At 35.6% G+C, this 21200-nt stretch overlaps 1 protein-coding gene across 13 annotated transcripts in view; it reads right to left on the reverse strand.

Moving 5' to 3' along the window:
- The window catches only part of CDH12 (cadherin 12), a 564885-nt gene that overhangs the window by 116215 nt on the left and 427470 nt on the right, over positions 1–21200 (reverse strand). For all 13 annotated transcript variants that reach the window (XM_066992499.1, XM_066992497.1, XM_066992498.1 and 10 more), the window contains one exon: positions 7174–7468. In XM_066992499.1, coding sequence (XP_066848600.1) covers positions 7174–7186 — 13 coding nt within the window. In that variant the 5' untranslated portion in view covers positions 7187–7468. The remainder of the gene's footprint in view (positions 1–7173; positions 7469–21200) is intronic.

Consider the following 21200-nt stretch of genomic DNA (forward strand, 5'->3'; position numbering starts at 1 on the left):
TTGGGACTGTGAAACCAGCTTGCAGAAAACATTTATTTAGTGTCTCAACCTTTTAGCAGCAAAAGCTTCTCGGACATTATGCTGTGTGCATGTTTGTAGGGTTACATCCATCATTGCTTTCATTTTACAAAGATTCTCCTGGCTAACAATATTTGGCAAATTTCCTTGTTTTGCTGATTATTTCTAACAGCCAAAGTGTGTGAAATAAAACTCACAGCCAGTATGACAATAGCCCCAATCCTTTAACCATGCAAGCCTTGATTCTCTGCATTGTTTTCTTTCTCCCTTTTGATCTAAAATGGTTTTGTCTGTAAGTTTTTTCATGGTAGTTGAAGCTGCCTAGGTTGCCTAGTGATCTATCATAATGTCAAGAAACACTTTTTTTTCAAAAGCTTTTACTGCCTACTTGTAATTTTCTCTCAACATCTCAGTGAGGGTTTTTTTGATTTTTTTTTATTGTTGTTTTGTGTGTGTGTGCAATACTCCTTCTACATTGGAAAGACTCTTTGACAAAAGGGCAAGCAGCCATAACCTGCCTTTCCTTATGATCCTCTCTTAAAACTCGCCTTTTTCTATAAAGGCTACAAAACCTAGTCTGATGGTCAGTGCAGTAGCTGTTTTTATCTACAACTGAAAAAAAAAAAAAAAAAAAGAGAGAATCAAAAAGACAAGATCTGCAATTAACAAATCAGTTCTAAACAAGACACTGAGACATTCTTGAAACATCAACTGTGGTGTGTAAACTGCCATCTGATGTTGTCCCAGAATGGAGAACTGAAACACAGCTATATGACACGAATTTCTATGAAAAGTGGTCATCACGATGAAGTCACCAGGCCTGGCTCAGGTGCTGGACATATTGGTAGGCTCTGTAATAAAGTATGGCATCAAAGAACATGTGTATACAACACCAGAAGGGAGGAGTCTGTACAGTGTTGTAAAGGGAAGCCACTCTTTGCAATTCCTACTGTTGGGTGAATTGCCAGCTATATCACTCTAGATTATCTACATGGATAAACTGTATTTAAATTTCCAAAAAGCTTTCAGCAAGGTTCCTAACCAAAGGCTCATTAAAAAATAAATGATTGAAAAAAAATCATAAGAGAGAACAGCCTTGTAACACCCAAATGGTAGGAATAAATGGACAATTTTTGTACTAGAGGGAGATCGCCATCGGCATCTCACTTGAACTTGAACTCATAGATTGCCAGTAGAAGAGAATATATAAGCAGGTGACAGCTTGACATAATGAAACACTTGACTGCAAGATGTTGCAGGGGAATCATGACTACCAAATAACTGGGAACAGGAGATCTTGCTCTAACAAATACAAAGTAATATGGCTAGGAAAAAATACTTGATCAGTACATTCAAAGAGATGGGTACCTCAATTACCTATCAACTCTTGATCATGGAATCACTGTGGAAAATCCTCCAGAAGTATCATCTCAGTTATCATCCATGGACAAAGGAGGGAAAATGATTGATGGGAAGTATTAGATATGGAAAAGAAAATAAACAAGAGCCATTATTATCCTACCATACAAATATAGTACATTTCTATCTTGAATATTATATCCAATTCCCACCACTGTCTCTGAGGATTTGATAACACCAGGAAAAAGCATGAGATCAGGGTGTAGATGGAAGGACTGTAGACAGAGGCTGCACAGAATATACCGCCAGGTATCTCCCTATGGAAGTGTGCCAGCTCCTGGCTATACACGGGCAGGCGGCACTAGGTGATGCTCAGCCTGTGTGCAGGTTCCTGAATTTCTGCCTGCACACCAGCTCGTCAGGTTAGCTTTCTACAAAACGTTATCCTTTTACATGAAACTACTGGATACATTAACGTATGTACAACTTGCTAATGTTTAAATATAAGCCTTTTTCAACGGTAAAAGCAAGCCATAATGAAGTATTCACTTCAAAAGGAAAACTGCCAGAAAATCTAGACAGACAGTACCTCACGGTGGCTGGGCACTGGAACAGGCTCCCCGGGGAAGTGGTCATGGCACTAAGCCTGCTGGAGTTCAAAAGGTGTTTAGACAACACTCTCATATACATGTTCTGATTTTTTCGGGTGGTCCTTTGGGGACCCAGGAGTTGGACTCGATGATCCTTGTGGATCTCTTCCAACTTGGGATATTCTATGATTCTGTGATTCTGTGATATCCGTAACACACTTGTAGTACCTGCCTTGCACCATGGAGGACACCCAGTAAAAATAACCTGATACCAACTTGCTAGTGTCATAGAGCATTTTAGTGTTACAGTATAGTGTTACAATTGAGGCTGTTTCTAATAGAATTCAACCATAATCAGTAATACTATTTAATGTGAGTATATTCCATTACTATTTAATTAATAACTAAAAAGGCAGAATAATTGCTATGGTGAACTGTAGTTTGTAGAGCCCCCCAAAGCAATAAAGAGCTAATCTAGTGGAAAGGTAATGAAATTGTCTAGGAAAGAACATATGGTATCTATATGTTAGGGAATTGGTGGGTTTAGTACAGTCCTAGCTCACCTGCATATAAGCATAGAGGCATATGGCAACACCTTAGAAATCAACTAGCAAATTGTGGCAATAGAAGTTATAAATTTGTCACATGCAATACATTGTTAACAATATGTTCAATTAAAACCAGCATATTCAGTGAAAGAAATGCATGAGAAATGCAGATGTAGTTCTGTACACATTTTTATGTGTAAATATGTATCAAATACATAATGAGATCTTTTCTTGAATGTGTGTTTAATGCTGGTATGCCCCAACTCTCAGTCATCTGGACTGATACTTCCAGTAAGGGGATAACCTTGGTTTAAACTCACGATGTATTTGCATGCTTACATGAGCTCTGTTGCAAGAAAAGCTGGCACAGCCACCAGAAGCAACAACACAGTTGATTAAACTATACTGAAGGACAACATATTTTGCTAATACTAACTTACAAATGGGGAAATTACACCCCCCCCCTTCTCAGTCCTCATACATTGAGATTCCATTTCTAGTTTGTGCTACATTCTGGAATTCATATTAAGTCAAGAATATATTTTCAGATTAAGATATTGGTTAAACCAATCCTATACCAGAAAAACAATATAGAAATCCAGTCCTTAAGCTTTTATAAGTCTCTTATTGGGCACAGGGTAACAGCATAGCAATTTGTGTTCTTAAAATATTAGTTCTATTTTGTAATCTGACTCCATCTGCTGAGTTTCTCTGTAGGGAATTTCACATAATTGTTCCTTCCAAAACGAATTCTTCACCATATAGTATTCTGTAACCCCCACCCCACTGGTTATCTGAGGAATACACTGCCAGTTTCAGAGGTACCAATATCCTTCCACTATAATATATAAACTATGCACACTAAGAAAGTATCCAAAATAATGGAGGTGATACACGGGTACATTAGCCTGCATGTTACACCAGTCTGTAACAAATGGACTTTTCAAGACAACATCTCTTTTGTTTGTATCTGTGACAGGTCTGCATATATCTCCTCTATATATGAGCAGATTAGAGTGCACGTGTGAAAGGAGTGAGGCTAATTAGCCATTCAAGCCTTTGACATAAAATAGGTAGGCATCCCGGTCTTAAATTAAGAGTTTTAGAGCATAGTAAATATCCTGCTAATGTTATTATTTTTTTCTGAGTAAAAAGCACATGAAGAAATTTGGCTCCCAGTAAGAAATACACCATTGAGTAAAAATGGCAGTCCTCATATTATCTTCAGAAAAAGCTAAAAGTATTACCATAATCTTTTTTAAGGAGTAGTATTGATCAGACGGAAAACCAACCAAAAAACAAACAAACAAACAAAAAACCACCCAATAAAACTAACAAAATCCCCAGTCTACAGAAACTATAGGGGAAACTTTAATAGAACCTCAAAACAAATTTAAAGGGAAAAAAAAATAAATTTCACCTAAAACATGCATGGACAATAGCACAACAAAGTTCTTAGAAAATATATAGTATGAGAAATGTGGATACTACAGATATCTCTAAACCTTATATATGTTGAGAAAACCTGATATTGAGGATCCTAGGAATTTATATCTTTTGCTATCACCAGGGTCCAGGATAATGTTGACACACAACTTTATTGCAGCCCTGGGACTGGAGCTCCAAATCTGGGAATGAACATTAAGGTGTATTTTCAGCCACCAAGGCTTCAGGGACAGCAATTAGTAGGAAGACCAGAGCTGCTACAAAACTGAGAATGGTTAGCTATGAAAATTTCTAAACTGTGTGTAAGTGGTCTAAAGCACACCTTGCTTCCCAAGGCTTCCCAGCTCCGCACAGTCCTCTCCCACAACTGCAGTGTGGTGCTTCAGAGGTGTTCTGTACAATTCACTTAATTGCAGTGTCCAAATGGAATATATACCGTGTATTTACATTGGGTGTTCTCTTGGGGGTATTACTTGCTCTTTCTCTTCCCTCTGTTCCCCTTTCAATATGAATTCTGATCTCTATATTCTGCTCATCATTACCAATCAACTTATGATAAGCTTCTACAAAACTCTGTTAATTGTTGCATGTAAGTGTCATGCAACAATAAAAGACAACAAGCCACTGGTCACAAGAGCCTGTCAGACTCATAGGAAAGACTTGTAAGGGGTAAAAATAATAATTTTGTATTACTTTTCCTGCAAAAGTGAAACAATGCACGAGTGCAGTTCATAACTACTGTTGCAAAAATATAGCAAGTGAAGAAGGACATTTGGGAATTTAAAGCTGACAACTAAAAAATGAAAGTTTAAAAAAAAATAGATGAGAGGAAGAGTTTATTAAAGTTTTTGCCTAAGCCAAGGCAACCATATACTGCACCAGCTAAAAAATCAAAGTGATTTTCTATGTTATCCTTAGGTAATGGTAGGTGTAGGCATTGCTATAGGTGCCATTAAACCGTACTAATGATAAGGAGCAGTAGTATCAGATCCTCTGAGAAATCAGTGCTTGCATAAGGTAGGAAGAACAGGGATAAGAGCAAGCAAGGATGTGGTGAGAACGATACCTGAGAAGACACCATCTCCTGGCACATCACAGATGGCAGAAGGCATTTTTGGAATATTTTTGCTGCAACCCAACAGCAAAATTTCTTATCTGCTTTAGTTACCACTAATTGGAGTTTAGGCCTCTATTTAGAGCACTGTTTCCTTGCCTTGACTTTTCTGATCAATTTTTACCCATCTTTAGTTTTTGCTATAGAGGAAAATAAGAAGTGTTATGAATACTGCTTTTGGAAGTGATGAATATGCCTGAATAATGTGAAGATCAAAAGTATGCATTTTTGCCATGGCATTTGCTGTTGCTTTTACAAGGGAGAATACATCTAAAAGTATTTCTTTTAAACAGATGTATGCATGATGCGTAATAGTTGGTTGCATCTCAGTCATGCAAATCCCAGTCAATGTAAAAGCCACGGTGCACGGTACAACTTGAAAAGAATTCCCCATGAAATTAAACCACTGTTAGCATTTTGCTTGATATTACATACACATATTTATTTTTTCTTTCTTTTTTTTTTTTTTTTTTTTTTTTAATGGAAGACAAAGTGGGTTTCATTGTGTAAAGAGAATCACTCATTATTATTTTGCTTGTTTCTCTCTGATCAAGTCTTAAAAACAATTTAACAGCCAAACATACACCCACTATAGAGAAAATTCTATTTTAAACTTGCCACAGAAATAGACTTGAAAATATATCAAATGTTTTCCATCTGAAAATGACATAACAGTATTATCATCAGGCATTTCTTATTGGGACAACAACAATAGTGCACCTATAATGTGAATCTACAGATGCATCTCTGTAGGTGACTATACTGAACTTGTCTTTACACACGTATAAGATTAACGTGAACATCTCTCTATGTCTACTCATGTCACATTTTATCACATCCTACAACTCTTTATCACAAAATTTAAAATACTATCCCCTTAATTCCTTATAGTAATTTGTGTAGCTACCTAGTTGCCTCCAGGATTATCTTTCAAAACATCACCACCTGAGCTGTATAGCTGAATCCCTCTGCACATTTCATGGTCAGAAAACTTCTGAATCAGGTAGCTACTATAGGGAGCATTAAATGACTCACAATGGCTTCTGAAGTACTGGGACAAGACAGCTTAGTTTAGGAGAGGAAATGGCAATAGTCTAAACAAACTAGCACTTGTTTTCCCAGCCCAGCATGGAATTAGTTTCTGCCTCCTGCAAGGAAGCCCGAAGTGCCATCTGGTAGCAAGACACAATTTGTGTTGCAAATGCACTGCTCAGGACCACTGCAGAATCAGCCAGCAGGCAAAGACCCCAAAGAACCATTTACTCTATTCTCCAGCAGGGTCAATGCTGTTTATGTCTGTCCTGATAACTGTCTATCATGTGTGAAAATTCCCCAAACAAAAACCTATTCCAGTGCTTCACTATCCCCACTACAGCCTACCTTTCTCTGGAGAGTAGAAGATTTTCTCCTCTATACAGTAAGTAACCTTTATGGACTTGGAAACTTACTATGTTTCCAGTCAATCTCCTTTTTTTATTTTTTTTTCCTGACTAAGGAATTCAGTGCACTCAATGTTTTCTTGAACAATAGGTTTTTGAGACCTCAGACAAGTCTTGCTGAGCCTGTTCTTGCATTGTGGCAAGCCAGGTGAGGGCAATCATTACATTCAGCACCCATAATGTAGCAGGACAAAGAATTCTCCCCCAGATCACAACTATGGAATCACGCAAATGCCGTAAATTTAACAGCAACACAGTCAGGAGCAATAAATGGCAAGATGTTGTACCATCTAATTTGCTATAGCAAACAATGAACATGATCTAGGAAGAGATGGGAATGTTCTTCCTCATGTGAATACAAGGTTTTGGAGTACACAGAATCCCTGCTTTGAGCATCTTTTTTTTTTTTTTTTTTTCCTTCTCGCATCCACAGTGATTAAAAGTTAAAGGCTCTCATTTATACAAGACAATGAGTTTCTAAGTAAGAAAAAGCTAAAATAAAACTGTAATATATATATTTTAAGCATGGAGTGAGACATTTCTAATAATAACTTATATTTTCATATCAGCCTTCTCTGTCCTTCCTCAGCAGGAAATGCATATTGAGACAATTAAGTAATATGCAATTAGTTACCAAGTGTTTAAAGCTTCTTACTCACCCACTGGAGACATTTCTGGGACACTGGCAACGTAAGGCCCATCCAGGAATTTTGGCTCATTATCATTAATGTCCTGCACTTTGATGATGAACTCTGATTCAGGCTCTAGTGGTTTCTTGGTGTCAACATCCACAGCCTGAGCCCGGAGTGTGTAGAAAGGTTTTTCTTCTCGATCTAGGCTCCTTATGGCATGAATGTCTCCTGTGGTCTCATCAATGGTAAAAACAGTGCCGGCACCATCTCCTGAAAGGGTATATTTAACAGTGCCCACTCCCTTGTCCAAGTCAGAATGTAGCTTGAGAACAAAAAGAGAAAAGGTAGGAAAGGAACATTAATGGCTTTCTCTAGGCTGGAAAGCAATTATTATTATTATTTTTTTCTCTGATGTAAAATAAAAGGCGTTGGAGGAATCAATTTCCTAAGACCTTAACTGCTTCTAAGTGCACACAAAAATGTGGGTAGAATGTTAATTAATGTTTTTACTTCCACCTGGTATTTTGGACAGAGAGCATTTCAAAATTCTACCTGTTTTCTCGCATGAACACTGCTCACTATTAACACTGCAATGAAGCAGGGCTTCAATTCATTAGAAACTGAAATTAAAGACCAAATAATGGAAAAACACCAATAGCCACATCAAACAAATGTGAGACGACATGAGAGGGTGTCAAAAACCTTCATAGGCATTTGCCTTTCACAGAAGTAGAAGAGAATCAGCTAATTTTCATTTCACACATAAGAGCTTGTTGAAATCCTAAACTCAAACTCAAAGTCAAACGTGGTTTAAAAAGGACAATATACTCCTCCTCAATCATAGTTTATGCTAAACAGAAGTTAAAAATACTGCTTCCTTTCCACAAATATTTGGTAATTTGTTTCTGTCTTAAGGTACTCAGAGGACAGTGTGAAGCTAGGCATTCTCCTCCTCATTGGAAAAATATAGAAAAAAAAATCAGTTCTAATTCAATCATTTCCACCTTCAATACCAATAAAAATATTTTCCAGCCTATTTGAATGTTAAATCTCTATTCCTTCTTTTAGAAAATACTTGTGTTCAAGTTATTGGAGATTTTTATCCTTTTAATCATTCTCTACTATAATGTAGCATTTAACACTATTTAAATGTAGGAATTTTTGAAATAGAAATACCGTCTGATGAACTTCTTTCTCATATGCCTTTATCTGTTTCATGCTCATCCTTTAAATACAACTAGAAGTTCTGAATATATATATTCAAGGTTACATCACCAATGCTGAAACAGCTTTTAAAATACTTACCTGCTTGTCCCATCTAATGAGGACTAAAGAGATCTGCTATAATGGACGCAGGTTGGAATGGAGTTTTCAAGAGTGAATTCCCTTAAGCAGTATAGTAAAGAGATTATGGATATAAGCTTTATTTACATGATGTACTGCCCAAGGTGAAACACAATAGAGGAAACATGGGACATGAAATTAGATTATGTAGAAAATGAATTACTGAGAAACTAAATGGCTTTGGTAATGGGGCAAGAAGCTAAGATACAGAGAAAGAGGTAAAGGCAATTATTAACATTTATAGCTACTGCCTTGAAATTGAAAATAGGTCCTTGTGACTGTGGAGGAGGTCATGGTTTGTGGGACAGAGTGAACGTGAACATAGTCTCTTCTTTGTCTACTTTTTCATCTCATCATTCCTGCTCAGTGAATATACTGGATTCTGATCTTTCATCTGGTTGCCCCCTACACAGGTTTTCAAATTATCTTTTGAGTCAGAAGTAAAGCATTTTGCTTCTTGAGCATCGGTTCACTGTGGAAAAATTCAAAGGAAGTTAATTCTTTTCCTCCTGGGGAGTTAAATATTCCTTCCTTGCGAAATAAAAAGATAATGCAGCCTGAGATAATTAACATCTATTTCTTCCTCATCATTTTAATTTAAGTGGCTCACAAGCATCCTGCTGTTCCATTATACCTTGCTCAGTTAAAATTTGGTATTTTCATTGGTATTTTCCATTATCAGATAGAGGCTTACAGACACACACATAGTGAAACAAAATAATAAATCAAAAATATGCTGAGAAAGACCAAAGAAATATGTAATTTTAGAAAGAGAATCTCACCATTTTTTTATTTGTGTCACTGTATTAAAAAAAAAAAAAAAGTCTGCGCTTTATTGTGAAGTCAACCTTGTTCCATACTCCTGGAAGTAGGAATATCACAGAGCAAAAGAATGTATCTAAGCAGGGATTTGTCGATAGGGAAGCATGCCAAGAATATTGTCTCTACTCCCATCTCCTCTCATCAGACTTGGCACTAAAGCCGAGATGGTTGAGTGTCTTTCTGATTGCCAGCTGAAGGGTTTACATTCAACTAGTAACAAATCAGGCTGCATTGTGTGTGTTATCTGAATGCTTGGATTATACTACAGAGAAATAATTCTAGCCGTTTCCCCTAGTTGTGGAAAAAAGTAAAAAATACAAAATGAATAAAGCAAAACAAGGACTCCTAAGAGAGAGGAAGAAGGAAATAAGAAGAGAAGCACAAGTGCATCTTTTTCAAATGTACTGGAGTAAAAAAACTGTAATTGGCAGCATTAGCAATTCTACAGTTATAGATGCGTTTACTATGCTTACTTCAGAAACATCACCCAGCTGGTATAACCTCGGAACCATTTCATTGATTTAACCAGAATTGTATTGTTTTGCATTAGCTGGAATCTGTCACATTGTGTTTATTTCATCAAACCATCCTAAGCTACTCACTTTGTTATAAGCTCCTCAGATGCCATTGCTGGACAATGGGCAAATGCATACTTATTTGTAATCCACATTGAGATATGCAATTTGTGGGGTAATTCAACATTACAAAGTGTCTAATTAGTATAGTTAAATCGCTGATTGCTTTAATTTAAATTGAACTAAATTCTCCAGCAATAAAAAGGCATGCAATATTGACATTCAGATGAAAGGACAGAGAAGAACTAGCATTGGTTGGACTTGCACAGCACTAGAAAGTAGTCTTGACTTTGAATGCTTTAAACTTTCAAGAAAACAGTTTAGGCTAAAGAATAAGTGCCTGCTAGTGTGTCTTGGATTTATGTGCTACAAGCAGCTCTGGAAGAAAAGGTACTTTTTTTGTGTGTTGAAAATCAGACAGAAGATTTGCAAGAGACTACTTTTTCTGACACTGTGTGCAGCAGTAGTTTTGTTCTGGTACCCCATTTTTCCTTGTTGCTTGTACTTTTGCATATTGGTTGTATTTTCTAATTCCCACTCTTTGCTATTCAAGTAAAACTGCAGGACAAGAAAACAAGTGCTCAAATTTTATCTGTGCCCCCTCCCCCCCCCCCATTTACTTTTCAGAATTACTTGAATTTACTGTAACATTGTGGTACAAATGATTGTATTTTTTTTTGCTGTAAATCCTAGACGTTAAAAATGCCACAAAGGTTTGAAAATGCAAAGGATTCATTTCTAGCATTGCTCAGATCTGTTCTGTTATATTCTCTACCTAAGTAACACAGAGACAATTTTTAGTGTCAGATCTTTGGGCAAATCTGCCTCAAGTGTAAAATTTATGATTTGTTGCGGCGAACTGTTAATGCAGAAAATCATGGATATTTTTCTGTGATGGCAGATAAAGATACATGATCTATAATTCTTGCTAATGTGTGCAAACAGTAACACATTTGGCAAAGGAATGACTGATAAAAAAAATCAAGTATGAATAATAAGATGGAGACTAGTGTGAAAAACATTGTGTAAATCTTCAGGCAGTTATGTCTAATTCCCAGAAAGTGGTATGGTTATTTGTATTTTAGCAATAAATGTTATGGCAGGCCATAGCACTTCCTCTCCTTCCTTACTTCCATTTTTAAAAACAAAACCCATTTATCTGATTTGGTAAACTCTTATAAGTGTTTACAAGGTACCTCTAGAATTAATTCTGCAGGAAGTCTAATTCTTCTAAAATTCTAAGAAAAAAAAAAAAAAAAGAGGTAGGATTTAAAAAAAAAACTCACAATGTTTTATTAGGATATTTTCAAAATCAAACCGTTGAAGACATTAAAGAAAGCAGAAGAAAAAACAACACAACAACCAACCAACCCAACCAAATATTTAAATTGTAAAATATTCTAGACTTAAAATTAAATAACCACTATACAGGATATATAAGAACAAAGGCTATGGCATTCACTTGAAATTGCTGTGATATTAATTTGACAGCAATACGGATATTTAAAAGTTGTATCACAAATGGTCTCATTCACTTTCTGAATTTCCACTCTGTAAACAACCAATAAAATAAAAAAAAATAAAAGGTAGAGAATGAAAAGAGGAGGAAATAAAAAAGTTTTAAAATTCAAGAAATGTTGAACATCCCCGAATTGATATATTCACATGGTGATATACTCTGAGATTCTAAGTTTTATTCCATTGCCAATTTCACAGGCTTACAAAAATCATTCTTCACTTTATTTATTGCTAGTAGATCAATTTAAATGCTATATTGCATTCCATAGCTGGACTACAAAACATTGCTGAATGTTCCATGATATTAACCCTTCTCTTCACACACAATTGTACTAGTGAAAAATCCGATACCTATACAGTAGTTTTCATTACGCAGCATGTTTTAGGACCTTATTCCATTATTTACATTATTTACTCTGCCTGTATCTACTTCTAAGTATTTCCATTTGCTCTGTAGCTCTGTAACTACCAGGTCTTCCCCTCTCTTTATTGTATAACATGTTCAGTGAAAGCTATTCAAGAAGTAAAAAAACAAACAAAAAAAACAGTCTCAGCCTCTGTATTGCCTAAGACTGCAAACAAGGAATGACAGCCTGAACTGAGAAAAGGAAAAACCATCACTGATGTATGGAAAAAGCAGATTCAAGCAGAGATACTATGGCAATACCTTACTGCAAAAGTCTGTGTGGTGAAACATCGATGGCCTCTACGGGAAGGAAGGGTGTAAACGAGCCTAGAGGAACCTTTGATACCAACCACCTAAGAAGATTCTATTTCAAACATTCCTCTTTTCAGAGACGCTTATTTATAAAGATTCGTAATATACTTATATAACACGTATTTTCTATTGGTAAGCATTCTATGATCCACACAGACTGCACAGTTTCATTTAAAAACTGATCATTAGATTCTCATTTATGGCTTTTATACAAATGCAATTTTTAGTTCCCATTAAAAAAAAATTTCCCAAGATACAAGGTGGTGGGGTCATAAACTTTAATTCAGGAAATCAACTAACGAAAACAACAACAATGCAATTGCTGCTAATCAAATCAAATATTTTTTCTTTCCTCCTGTCTCCACCACATGCACACACCGACACACCTTCCAGAGAACATTTAGAGACAAGGCAAAATCTGCTCATGAAATACTCCATGTAAGTGTTTCTTGATACAAAATTTTGAATGACTAAAGGCCCCTTCTGAATACTCGGTTTATGTGCATTAATCAGGCAAGATCACAGACTAAAGCTCATGTCAAGAGGAGTTAGGACACTACTACAAAATAGGTATATCGAAAGAAATAGCAACTAAAATGATGGGGTTAAAGAAAGATGAATAAAAAAGGAAAATAATAATGGTTTATAGAAGTCATTTGGAAAAGATGGTTGTATTTCCTTATAAGACTGAATACTATCTTCAATAAGAAGGGTATCTCTGTAGTAGTTTTGTATAGGACTTTTAGAAGAGATGCCCATTCATGAATAGGCTTCCTTAGTCCTATGACAATATAAAACAATAATTAAATACTTCAATTAAAGGATATATATATAGATACATAATAAACCAAAACTATATATATACATGTATTATATAAATATATATAAATATAATAAGTAATATATATATATAAATTTATGATATATAAATATAATAAATAAATATAAATATATATATATTTGAGCTAGCAAGCTATACATAGCTTCTTTTCCTATGTTTGCAAAGTATCTACTTCCAAGAATTGGCATTCTTTTCTTTCTAACTTTTTTATAGAAATGACAATAAACAGCATAGTTCTACATTTGGAAGTACCTTCAGTATACTGTTCAATTTAGATTAGAATACTTTCTTGCTCAAGAAGAACTAAATAAGAAGGTTTTCTACTTTTTTTTTTTCCTTAATGATTTGCTTGGCAAATAAAGCTGAGTTTTATTTAAATTAAATCACTGATTATCCAATTAAATAAAAACAGTATCTCCTTCTGTCACAGGGATTTAGTTTAAACATACTAAGTCAGACCAGACTTTTCCAATAATGAGAGTGGTTGCCAGTTAGTAATATTGATGGCAAATAAGTCATTAGTGAGGAATAAAAACAGTACCTGACCTGGTCAGTTCAATGAATCCTCATCTGAGCGTAACTGACTTGAGGGGCTATGTATTTTTATTTTTCTATTCTCCTCCAGAAAAATATTTTTGTTGCATTACCCTGAATTAAAAAATAACACTTGCAAAAGCACATTCCAAAATAATTATTTTTTTCTTTCCAAATAAATTCCTAAATAACTGCACATAGACAGGACAAAAAAATAAAATTAAAAAAAAAGTTGCTAAATGTAAAAATAAACTTCCACTAGTAGAATATTAAAAGAATAAGAATCTATCAACAACATTTCCTTATAACTTGATTATACAAGTAATTATACAGGTGAGTTACAAGTTTCATATATTTTTGATGAATTCTAATTTTTGCATTATCACTTCAGCCAGAGTTGATGCACACAGAAATATTGTGTCCTGATCTCTCTTAAGCTTTAGAAGTTTAGTAGTATTTATTTAATAGTATTTTCTAAAGTATGTGAAAATACTTTTTGAACTATTCAGTACTGCCAGACTAATCAGCAGGTGTTCTTTTACAAAGTCTATTAAGAGCAGCATTGTACATTACTCTCTGTGCAGGTACAATTCATAAGCAAGAGTTGTGCTTCCCACTCTCTTTTAAACTTCAGTTTCTGAGACTTCACTTGGACAAGTACAGACTGCTAATAGAGACACAGTATACACTAGAGTAAAAGATTTTGTTTGTTTGTTTTTTGCTTTGTATTCCTGCCAGAATCACTTCACTTATTCACTTAATTATGTACACTAACTCAACAGAATATTATTTTATGAATTAGACGTCTTCAGTAGAGATCTTGTCATAAGAACTGTGTTAGGTATCAGATACAATATTTTTTTCTAAATTTTTAGCAACAGTTCTCATCAGAAATTTCCATATTGTCACACCTGCCTTGTGAATTTCAGACTGCCAGCTTTTGGGTGCAGGTACAGTCATGTTGAGATGCGGACCCAGAGGCTTTCTGCAGCACTCTGCTGTGGTGCTCACCCACTTTTGCTCCTGCTTGGGAATGTGGGATATTTTTCAAAGCCCTGCTGTTCTGCTGAACATGGGAACAGCTGATGAGACCACAGATCCATTGAAGCCTCTAGATATTACCACAGTACAGTAGCCACACAATCACAGTTTCAAATAACAGATTCCAGTATTGGCCATTAGACAGTAACAAAAGACAGCACTTGCAGAAATATAACAAATTTCAACTTCTCATTTCTCAAATGCATTTTTATATATCTTGCTGAAGTAATACCAGCTACAATAAAGTATGCAGCTAGTGGTGGCAGCTCAGTGGAAAATGCTTTCTCCATCTCATTACATTTTTATAATTTCTTTTTAATTAATTTTTAAATATATATTTTTTTAAATAACAGAAAAAGAGAAGGGGGATTGTTTCTGAAACCCTGAGGTCAAAAGACCTCAACGCATCAGGTTGGAAAGGCAAGGCTGTGCCATGTACCCCTATGTACAGATGTGTTTTTTTCCTTACTTTTTACTATCATGTGCTTAAAATTCATGGTAAACTACCTTCTGGTTCAAAGGAATCTGTGCAAGACACTGCTTTTCATAAATGAATGCATTTCAGCCGGCACCAGTGGAGCTGGTTTGATTTTATACCTGTGAAAGCACTGGTGCCTCCTCTGTACCAGTGTCTGGCTGGAATCCTGGTGGCTATGTGGGAGAATAATGTTGATGGCTGAAACTGAGAAATGAGAAAAGGGAAGCTGCCATAACCAAGGGACTGAGGAAAAATCATCACAGCTTTAAGCAGCACGTACTAGTATTCCTTTACAAGGCAATACTTTTTAATTCTGAAAACTGAATGAAGGAAAGAAAATATTACAATAAAATTCCACATTCTTGCTATTTAATTGTACAATATCTGCAAAACACCCAATGGTGTTGCTGTAATTAATTTATTAAAACAGCAAGTACAAAGGTGTGGTGCTCTTTTTAGGTAGAATATATGATTGTAGCATTTCCCTTTTGAAATACAAATCACTGTAAGAATAGCAAGATCTGCATCTCTCTGGATGCCACATACTGACCAGAATATATTATTTTGCATTATGTTCCCTGCTGTATCCCTTCCATAACATATATAAAAGATCAGTGCAGGAAAATATGAATTATGCTGTAAGAATAAATATAATAAAAAAGATCCTAGTGACTTATGATAAAACATATAAAACATGCTACATCTGCAATATAATTTCTAAGACACCTATTAGCAGAGAGTTTATAATTTCTATGGACTGCCTGACTGTATTTATCAGGACTGTTTCTGTGAAGATCTCCAGATAACTGCTGCTGAAGTTAAGAACAAAGAGGAATGTTCTATTGCAAAGTGCCACTGAAATTAAGCTGTTGGCAAGGTTAGATATTTTTGGTGTAAAATAAGGTGTTTGTGCTTGCGAAGTGAAATGCCAAGATCTATTTTCTTCCAAGGTTGTGTGAAGGTAAACCATGTTCTGTAGAATTGTACTATATGATGTCTTAAGCTACAGGGTACGAAATAATATGGTTTATTTTCCTTATTTTTTATATGTTAACTACCTAGGCTTTACACTGAAAATACCATTAGCCACAGGGGACATATGCTTGAATACCAAATCCAAGAGGATCGATCTATGAGATTTCTCATACCATCTAATAATGGGTCATGGCATTATGGACAATGTTTTTCTTGAGATTTAATTTCCCATGGAAGCTATAGCTACAGTTGCTCAATTCCAGGGCCATTTTTTCCCTCACAGGAACTGCCCTACTGATGCCAGTGGGAATACCTTTGTGTAGGCTGTAGGATTAGCTATGGATATGTCACAGGGAAGATAGCGTGTCATGTGCCACTCTGCTTCTGAAGTGGCAGACAGGACAACATCTGCCTGTGGACAGCCACCACCACAAAGAGGCGGGCTGGGAACGACAACTGCTGCAGGAGGGGATCACGACTCTGAGCACCCTCCAGCTCCTTCCTGAGGTAGCGTTCACTTCTCTGCCCCAAATGGCTGGAGGCAACTCAATTCCTTTGAACTTATCTCCATCGTAATGTCCCATCTAGGTAAAGCAGTTTAACAGCTGGCCTTTGTTAGCTTGGCTCTTCTGAAATTAATTGCGAAAAACAAATTTCCTCCTGGAATTGCTCTTTTGAGAAGGCAGTGACCTGTACGAGGGACAGTGAAGAGGAGCTGGGGAGTAATATTCACTTCCATACCACAACTGGACCTTGGAGGAGAAATCTGTCTTCAACCAAGTACCCATAAACACTTATAACCATAGTAGTCATGAAGCCAATTATCTCCTACTGTTAAGCAGTCCCCAAAACAGAAAACTGAGGTTACAGGTTAGCTGACTTACATAGCCATAGCTGTTCCAAAGATATTGTGCTCCTGGACATGCACAAAGAGAATCTCTAACCTGACTCTGTCTCCCTGACTCAGCAAAATGTCCAGACGCCGCTCCTCCTGAAAGTCAAAGGCATAACTTAGTGCTCAGAAGCACATCATCCATAAGACTCCCTGAATTCGGTTTACACTACTTTAGGCAGCCACAGTTTTATGACATGCAGACACGGAGACATGGAAGGACACAGATCACCCTATAGACTCCTGTTGCACTACCCAGTGGTCCACCTATCCTGAAATCTTTCTTGTGTGCATACCCAAAAGATAATAATAATAATTAATAAGAATCACTGATGAAAAATACACAAACTGCAAGTGTCCTCAACAGAAGCTCTGTCATCAACCAAAAATAAATGGTTCCTGTAGTTTGAAAACAAAAAGAAAGACTAGAGCTGTAGGGTCTCTTCCTTGTCAGATAAAGACATTCTTGGAAACATATGCCAAAAGAGTATCAGTTTAAGTCCATTGCATTTGGAGAGGTCAAAGATTCTAAACCGATTATACAAGCTTATGCTTAATTTGACATTGATTGGAACTTTAAGTAGCAAATAAATCTTCTGCTGTTTCATTTTTTATTTATTTCAGTATGCTCTTCAGTTCCAAGCTGATCATGGGTGGGGGGAGGTCTAGAGAAAAGGCCTATTAAATTCTGTTGGTGCTGATTAAGCTTTCTTCTTTTTGATCTTAAAACATTTTTTGATTTCTTTTTTTTTTTTCTTCACTGACTGTATTGCAAATGAATATAAAAACTCTCTTCCTCATGTATTTAAATTTAATGCTATGTTAAATAAAAAAAAAGCGTTCTGCAAATTACACTTGTTGTAACGCACTGTCAGTTAAGGTGTCTCTTTTTGTTTGATAATGACACTTTAGAGCAGGTGGGGAATGACAGAGTAAAAAGAATCTGCCTTAGTCTGTCTATCACTGTGACAAGGCACACTATCATAAGCTATGTGACCACTTCTTTTTTCTGAATAGGAAAAAAAAAATCATCTTAGATTTTATAATAGAGGTAAAAATATACATATATTAGAGGGATAATTTTCAGACATTTAAAGGCATAGAATTTTATGAGTGGAACAGAATATCTTCTGAATTTTTAATCTCCTTGTCTTAATTTTACCTTGGCCCAAAAAATGCAGACAAGCAAACACACTATAACATAAAATAAAGTGCAAAGTAATCTAGCAGTCATGAATCAATAATGCTTAATGTGTAAGAGATACAGCAATGGATGGTACAGCAGAGAAGCTGTAAGACTTCTCTGTACCCAGTGCACAGATGTCTCAATTCTAAGAATGCACAATCAAGTTCTAGCTGCAAAAGTTCCTCAGGAAAAAAAAAAAAAAAAAAACATTTAAAAAACTCTATTAATGAAATCACATTTTCACACAGTAACTGTTGAATTTCCTTAGGTTTCAGAAGCGTAAGAGAAGGTTGTGTTGTACTTTTTCAACATGTTCTTTTATGTTGCTGAAACATTCAAAATGGTTTCAGGTTGAATGTTATTTGGGCATGAAACTGTATCATGGTGTGCATTTGCTACAGTGCTTGAATCAAACTTCCTGCAACTCTGAGGTCTAGGTATAATTCAATCTAATCTAAATAATATGTACTTTTTATAAATACTTTTTATAAATAATCTACTTTTTTTTTTTTTTTTTGAACTACTGGCTGAAGCTGGTTTCTAGTCTAATCAACTTGCATTCTTTGTCTCTGGGACCAACAAAAAATCTAGTAAATACAGTATTGGAAGAGATTAGTGAAAAGCAGAGTAGCAATTTATGAAATTTTGTGGCCTGAATGTAGTAAGTATGTTCAACAAAGATAAAAGAGAATGCAATTAATGAAGAGATGCTACAGAAAGAGGAACAGAAACACAGTTTTGAAGTAGCTGATTTGATGTAGTGATTCTGGAGGAAGGAATGAAAGTGCTTAAGAAGTACATGTTTTGCTGGCCTATGTGCACACCATCTCCTGCACCATGGTGTCAGCACTTCAGCCTCACACCATTTCCTATGCAGAACAATGACTAAAATCAGTGGTGGAAGTAGAGGTATTCCAGAAGAGGGAGAAGGCCTCCTTGGAAAAAAAATAAAACGTATTAACTTCAAGCTTCCTTAGAATCAGAAAAAAATTATGGCTATAGCTGTCAGACATATGAGTTTTATTTCCAGTTTTGGAGTATTAGAAATAATAAGAATGGGGTCAAATCTGCTATTCTTTACCTAACTATACTTATAAGATAAAATTTAGTCCTCCAAGAACCAGTCATTTCAATAGACGTATATGAGGTGGTATTGATGATATTAAAGCATAGTAAGTTAGAGAGTATAATAAATAGAACAAGTAAATCAGTATATTACAGAAAAGTGACATACCGCATAGTTTGCATTTTCATCTAGCTTGACTTAACTGAAAAATTGTTGGAAGTTTTGCAAACATAAGAAAATTTCTCTCTTAGTATTTTCATTAATCAATCTCTGGATCGGATAAAAGTAGGTTCTTAAGGCATAGGTAAAGTATCAGACAGAATTTGTTCTTCAAGCTTGGATTATTTAAAACAAGCAGTGTTTATACAGCTCTATGCAGAATTAATCAAACCACAGAAATCCTGTATGTGTCGTAAGCTACTGGTACATTTGTATTTCACATATCATTAACTGCACTGTGTAAGAATATTGTAATATTGCTATGCCTTCTTTTTAATAAAAATTTCACACCTCTGTACCAACAAGCAAAAGAAAAATATCTTCTACAGCTCAAGCCTAAATCATTTCTGCTCAAATGGAGCAATTTAATCATAAATCTGAATGTGGACTGTTTCTACTGGATTGTCCCATTGCAATTAGATAAAAAAATGTGTTGAGTTTACAAGTGGTTGTCTTCTAGATATAGCATTTACTTGCAAGATTTACTCATTTTTTAATGGATAAAGAAAAATGTTCATAAGAATCAATCAGTGGAGTATACAGTCCAGTATTCTGAACTAAAGAAATTAAAGAGCTGTGTAGTTTGGAACAGAAATGATTGCATGGCTATGGTAACATATCAGTTATCTGTAACTGTGGCCCTACTTATGTTTTATACTGATGAGATGAAACAATAGCCACCTCTGCTGTTGCTGCGTGGGGAAGGAGGTGAAGCACACACAGAGTCATCTTACCCCAGAGAGAGAGGGCAACGAGATTATTGCTGCAGAGACTTTGAAGAGGGAAAAAGGAGGCAGCAGGTTAGAGGAGCTGTGTCTGGGTGGGTTTCTATTCCATCTCTTTTCTGATAGAGCTGCTCAGTGAAATAACAGAGGTGTTAATTTGTTTCTAATCCTTCCGCACATGGTTCTCACAGAAGTCCTGGGGAAAATAATTTACAAGAGCAAAATCTCTCCAGGCTCCAGAGAAACATAAATGTGTCTATAAAGGTTAAATCTGGGCCTTGAGGAAGTCAATGGCAAAACTCCCATTGTCTCCAATATAATTCAATAACAATTAGGGCCTTGTGAGTACTAGCAGAGTACTCTCCCACACAGTACCAGCAGGGTACTCTCCTGCAGAGTGAGAGTAAACATTTCTTTCATTTCAATTCACATACTTAGGTAAGTTTTCTTTCCACTTTTAAGTTTTAACAAAGCAAAGATGTCAAAATGTAAACAAGAAAAATTTTTTCTTGCATGGAAATCATTCACCACATACATATGTATGTATATATGTATATATATACATATATACACATATATATATATATGATTTTCCAGAACCTCAAATAATACTCTTTGATTACTTCAAGATTCAAGAGGTGGGCTAAACTCAACCAAATAATGTTTTTTGCAGTTTTAAAAATAAGCCTTCAATTAGACAAATTACTGTGAAATCCTTCTACTGGTGCAGGCATTACTTATTATGTGACAGGGGTTTTATCTATTTATTAATGTTCACAGAAGTAAGGCTCCATTCACTGATAAATGTTGCAGCTATTGACAGCTAAATTCACCTGGATTCACAGTAGCTGATGATCATAATCAAGGAAGTAATTTTCAAAAAAGGAAGCATTTTTTAGCAATTTCCCTAAAACATATTCTTTTGGCATGACAGATAATTTGCACATGCCCTTTTTGAATGTAAGAACAGGCTTGGATTTTAAATAATAATAAATTTATTGGCTGTAGACCTCCTAGGCATCAAACATCATCTATTTCCTTTGCAGTCTGCCTGTATGTTTTCATGGATTTGCAACATAATTGTCAAGTTCATCATCTTATGACACTTGCTCCAAATTTA

Source organism: Anser cygnoides, chromosome 2 (genome assembly GCF_040182565.1).
Source record: "Anser cygnoides isolate HZ-2024a breed goose chromosome 2, Taihu_goose_T2T_genome, whole genome shotgun sequence".
Lineage (NCBI taxonomy): Eukaryota > Metazoa > Chordata > Aves > Anseriformes > Anatidae > Anser > Anser cygnoides.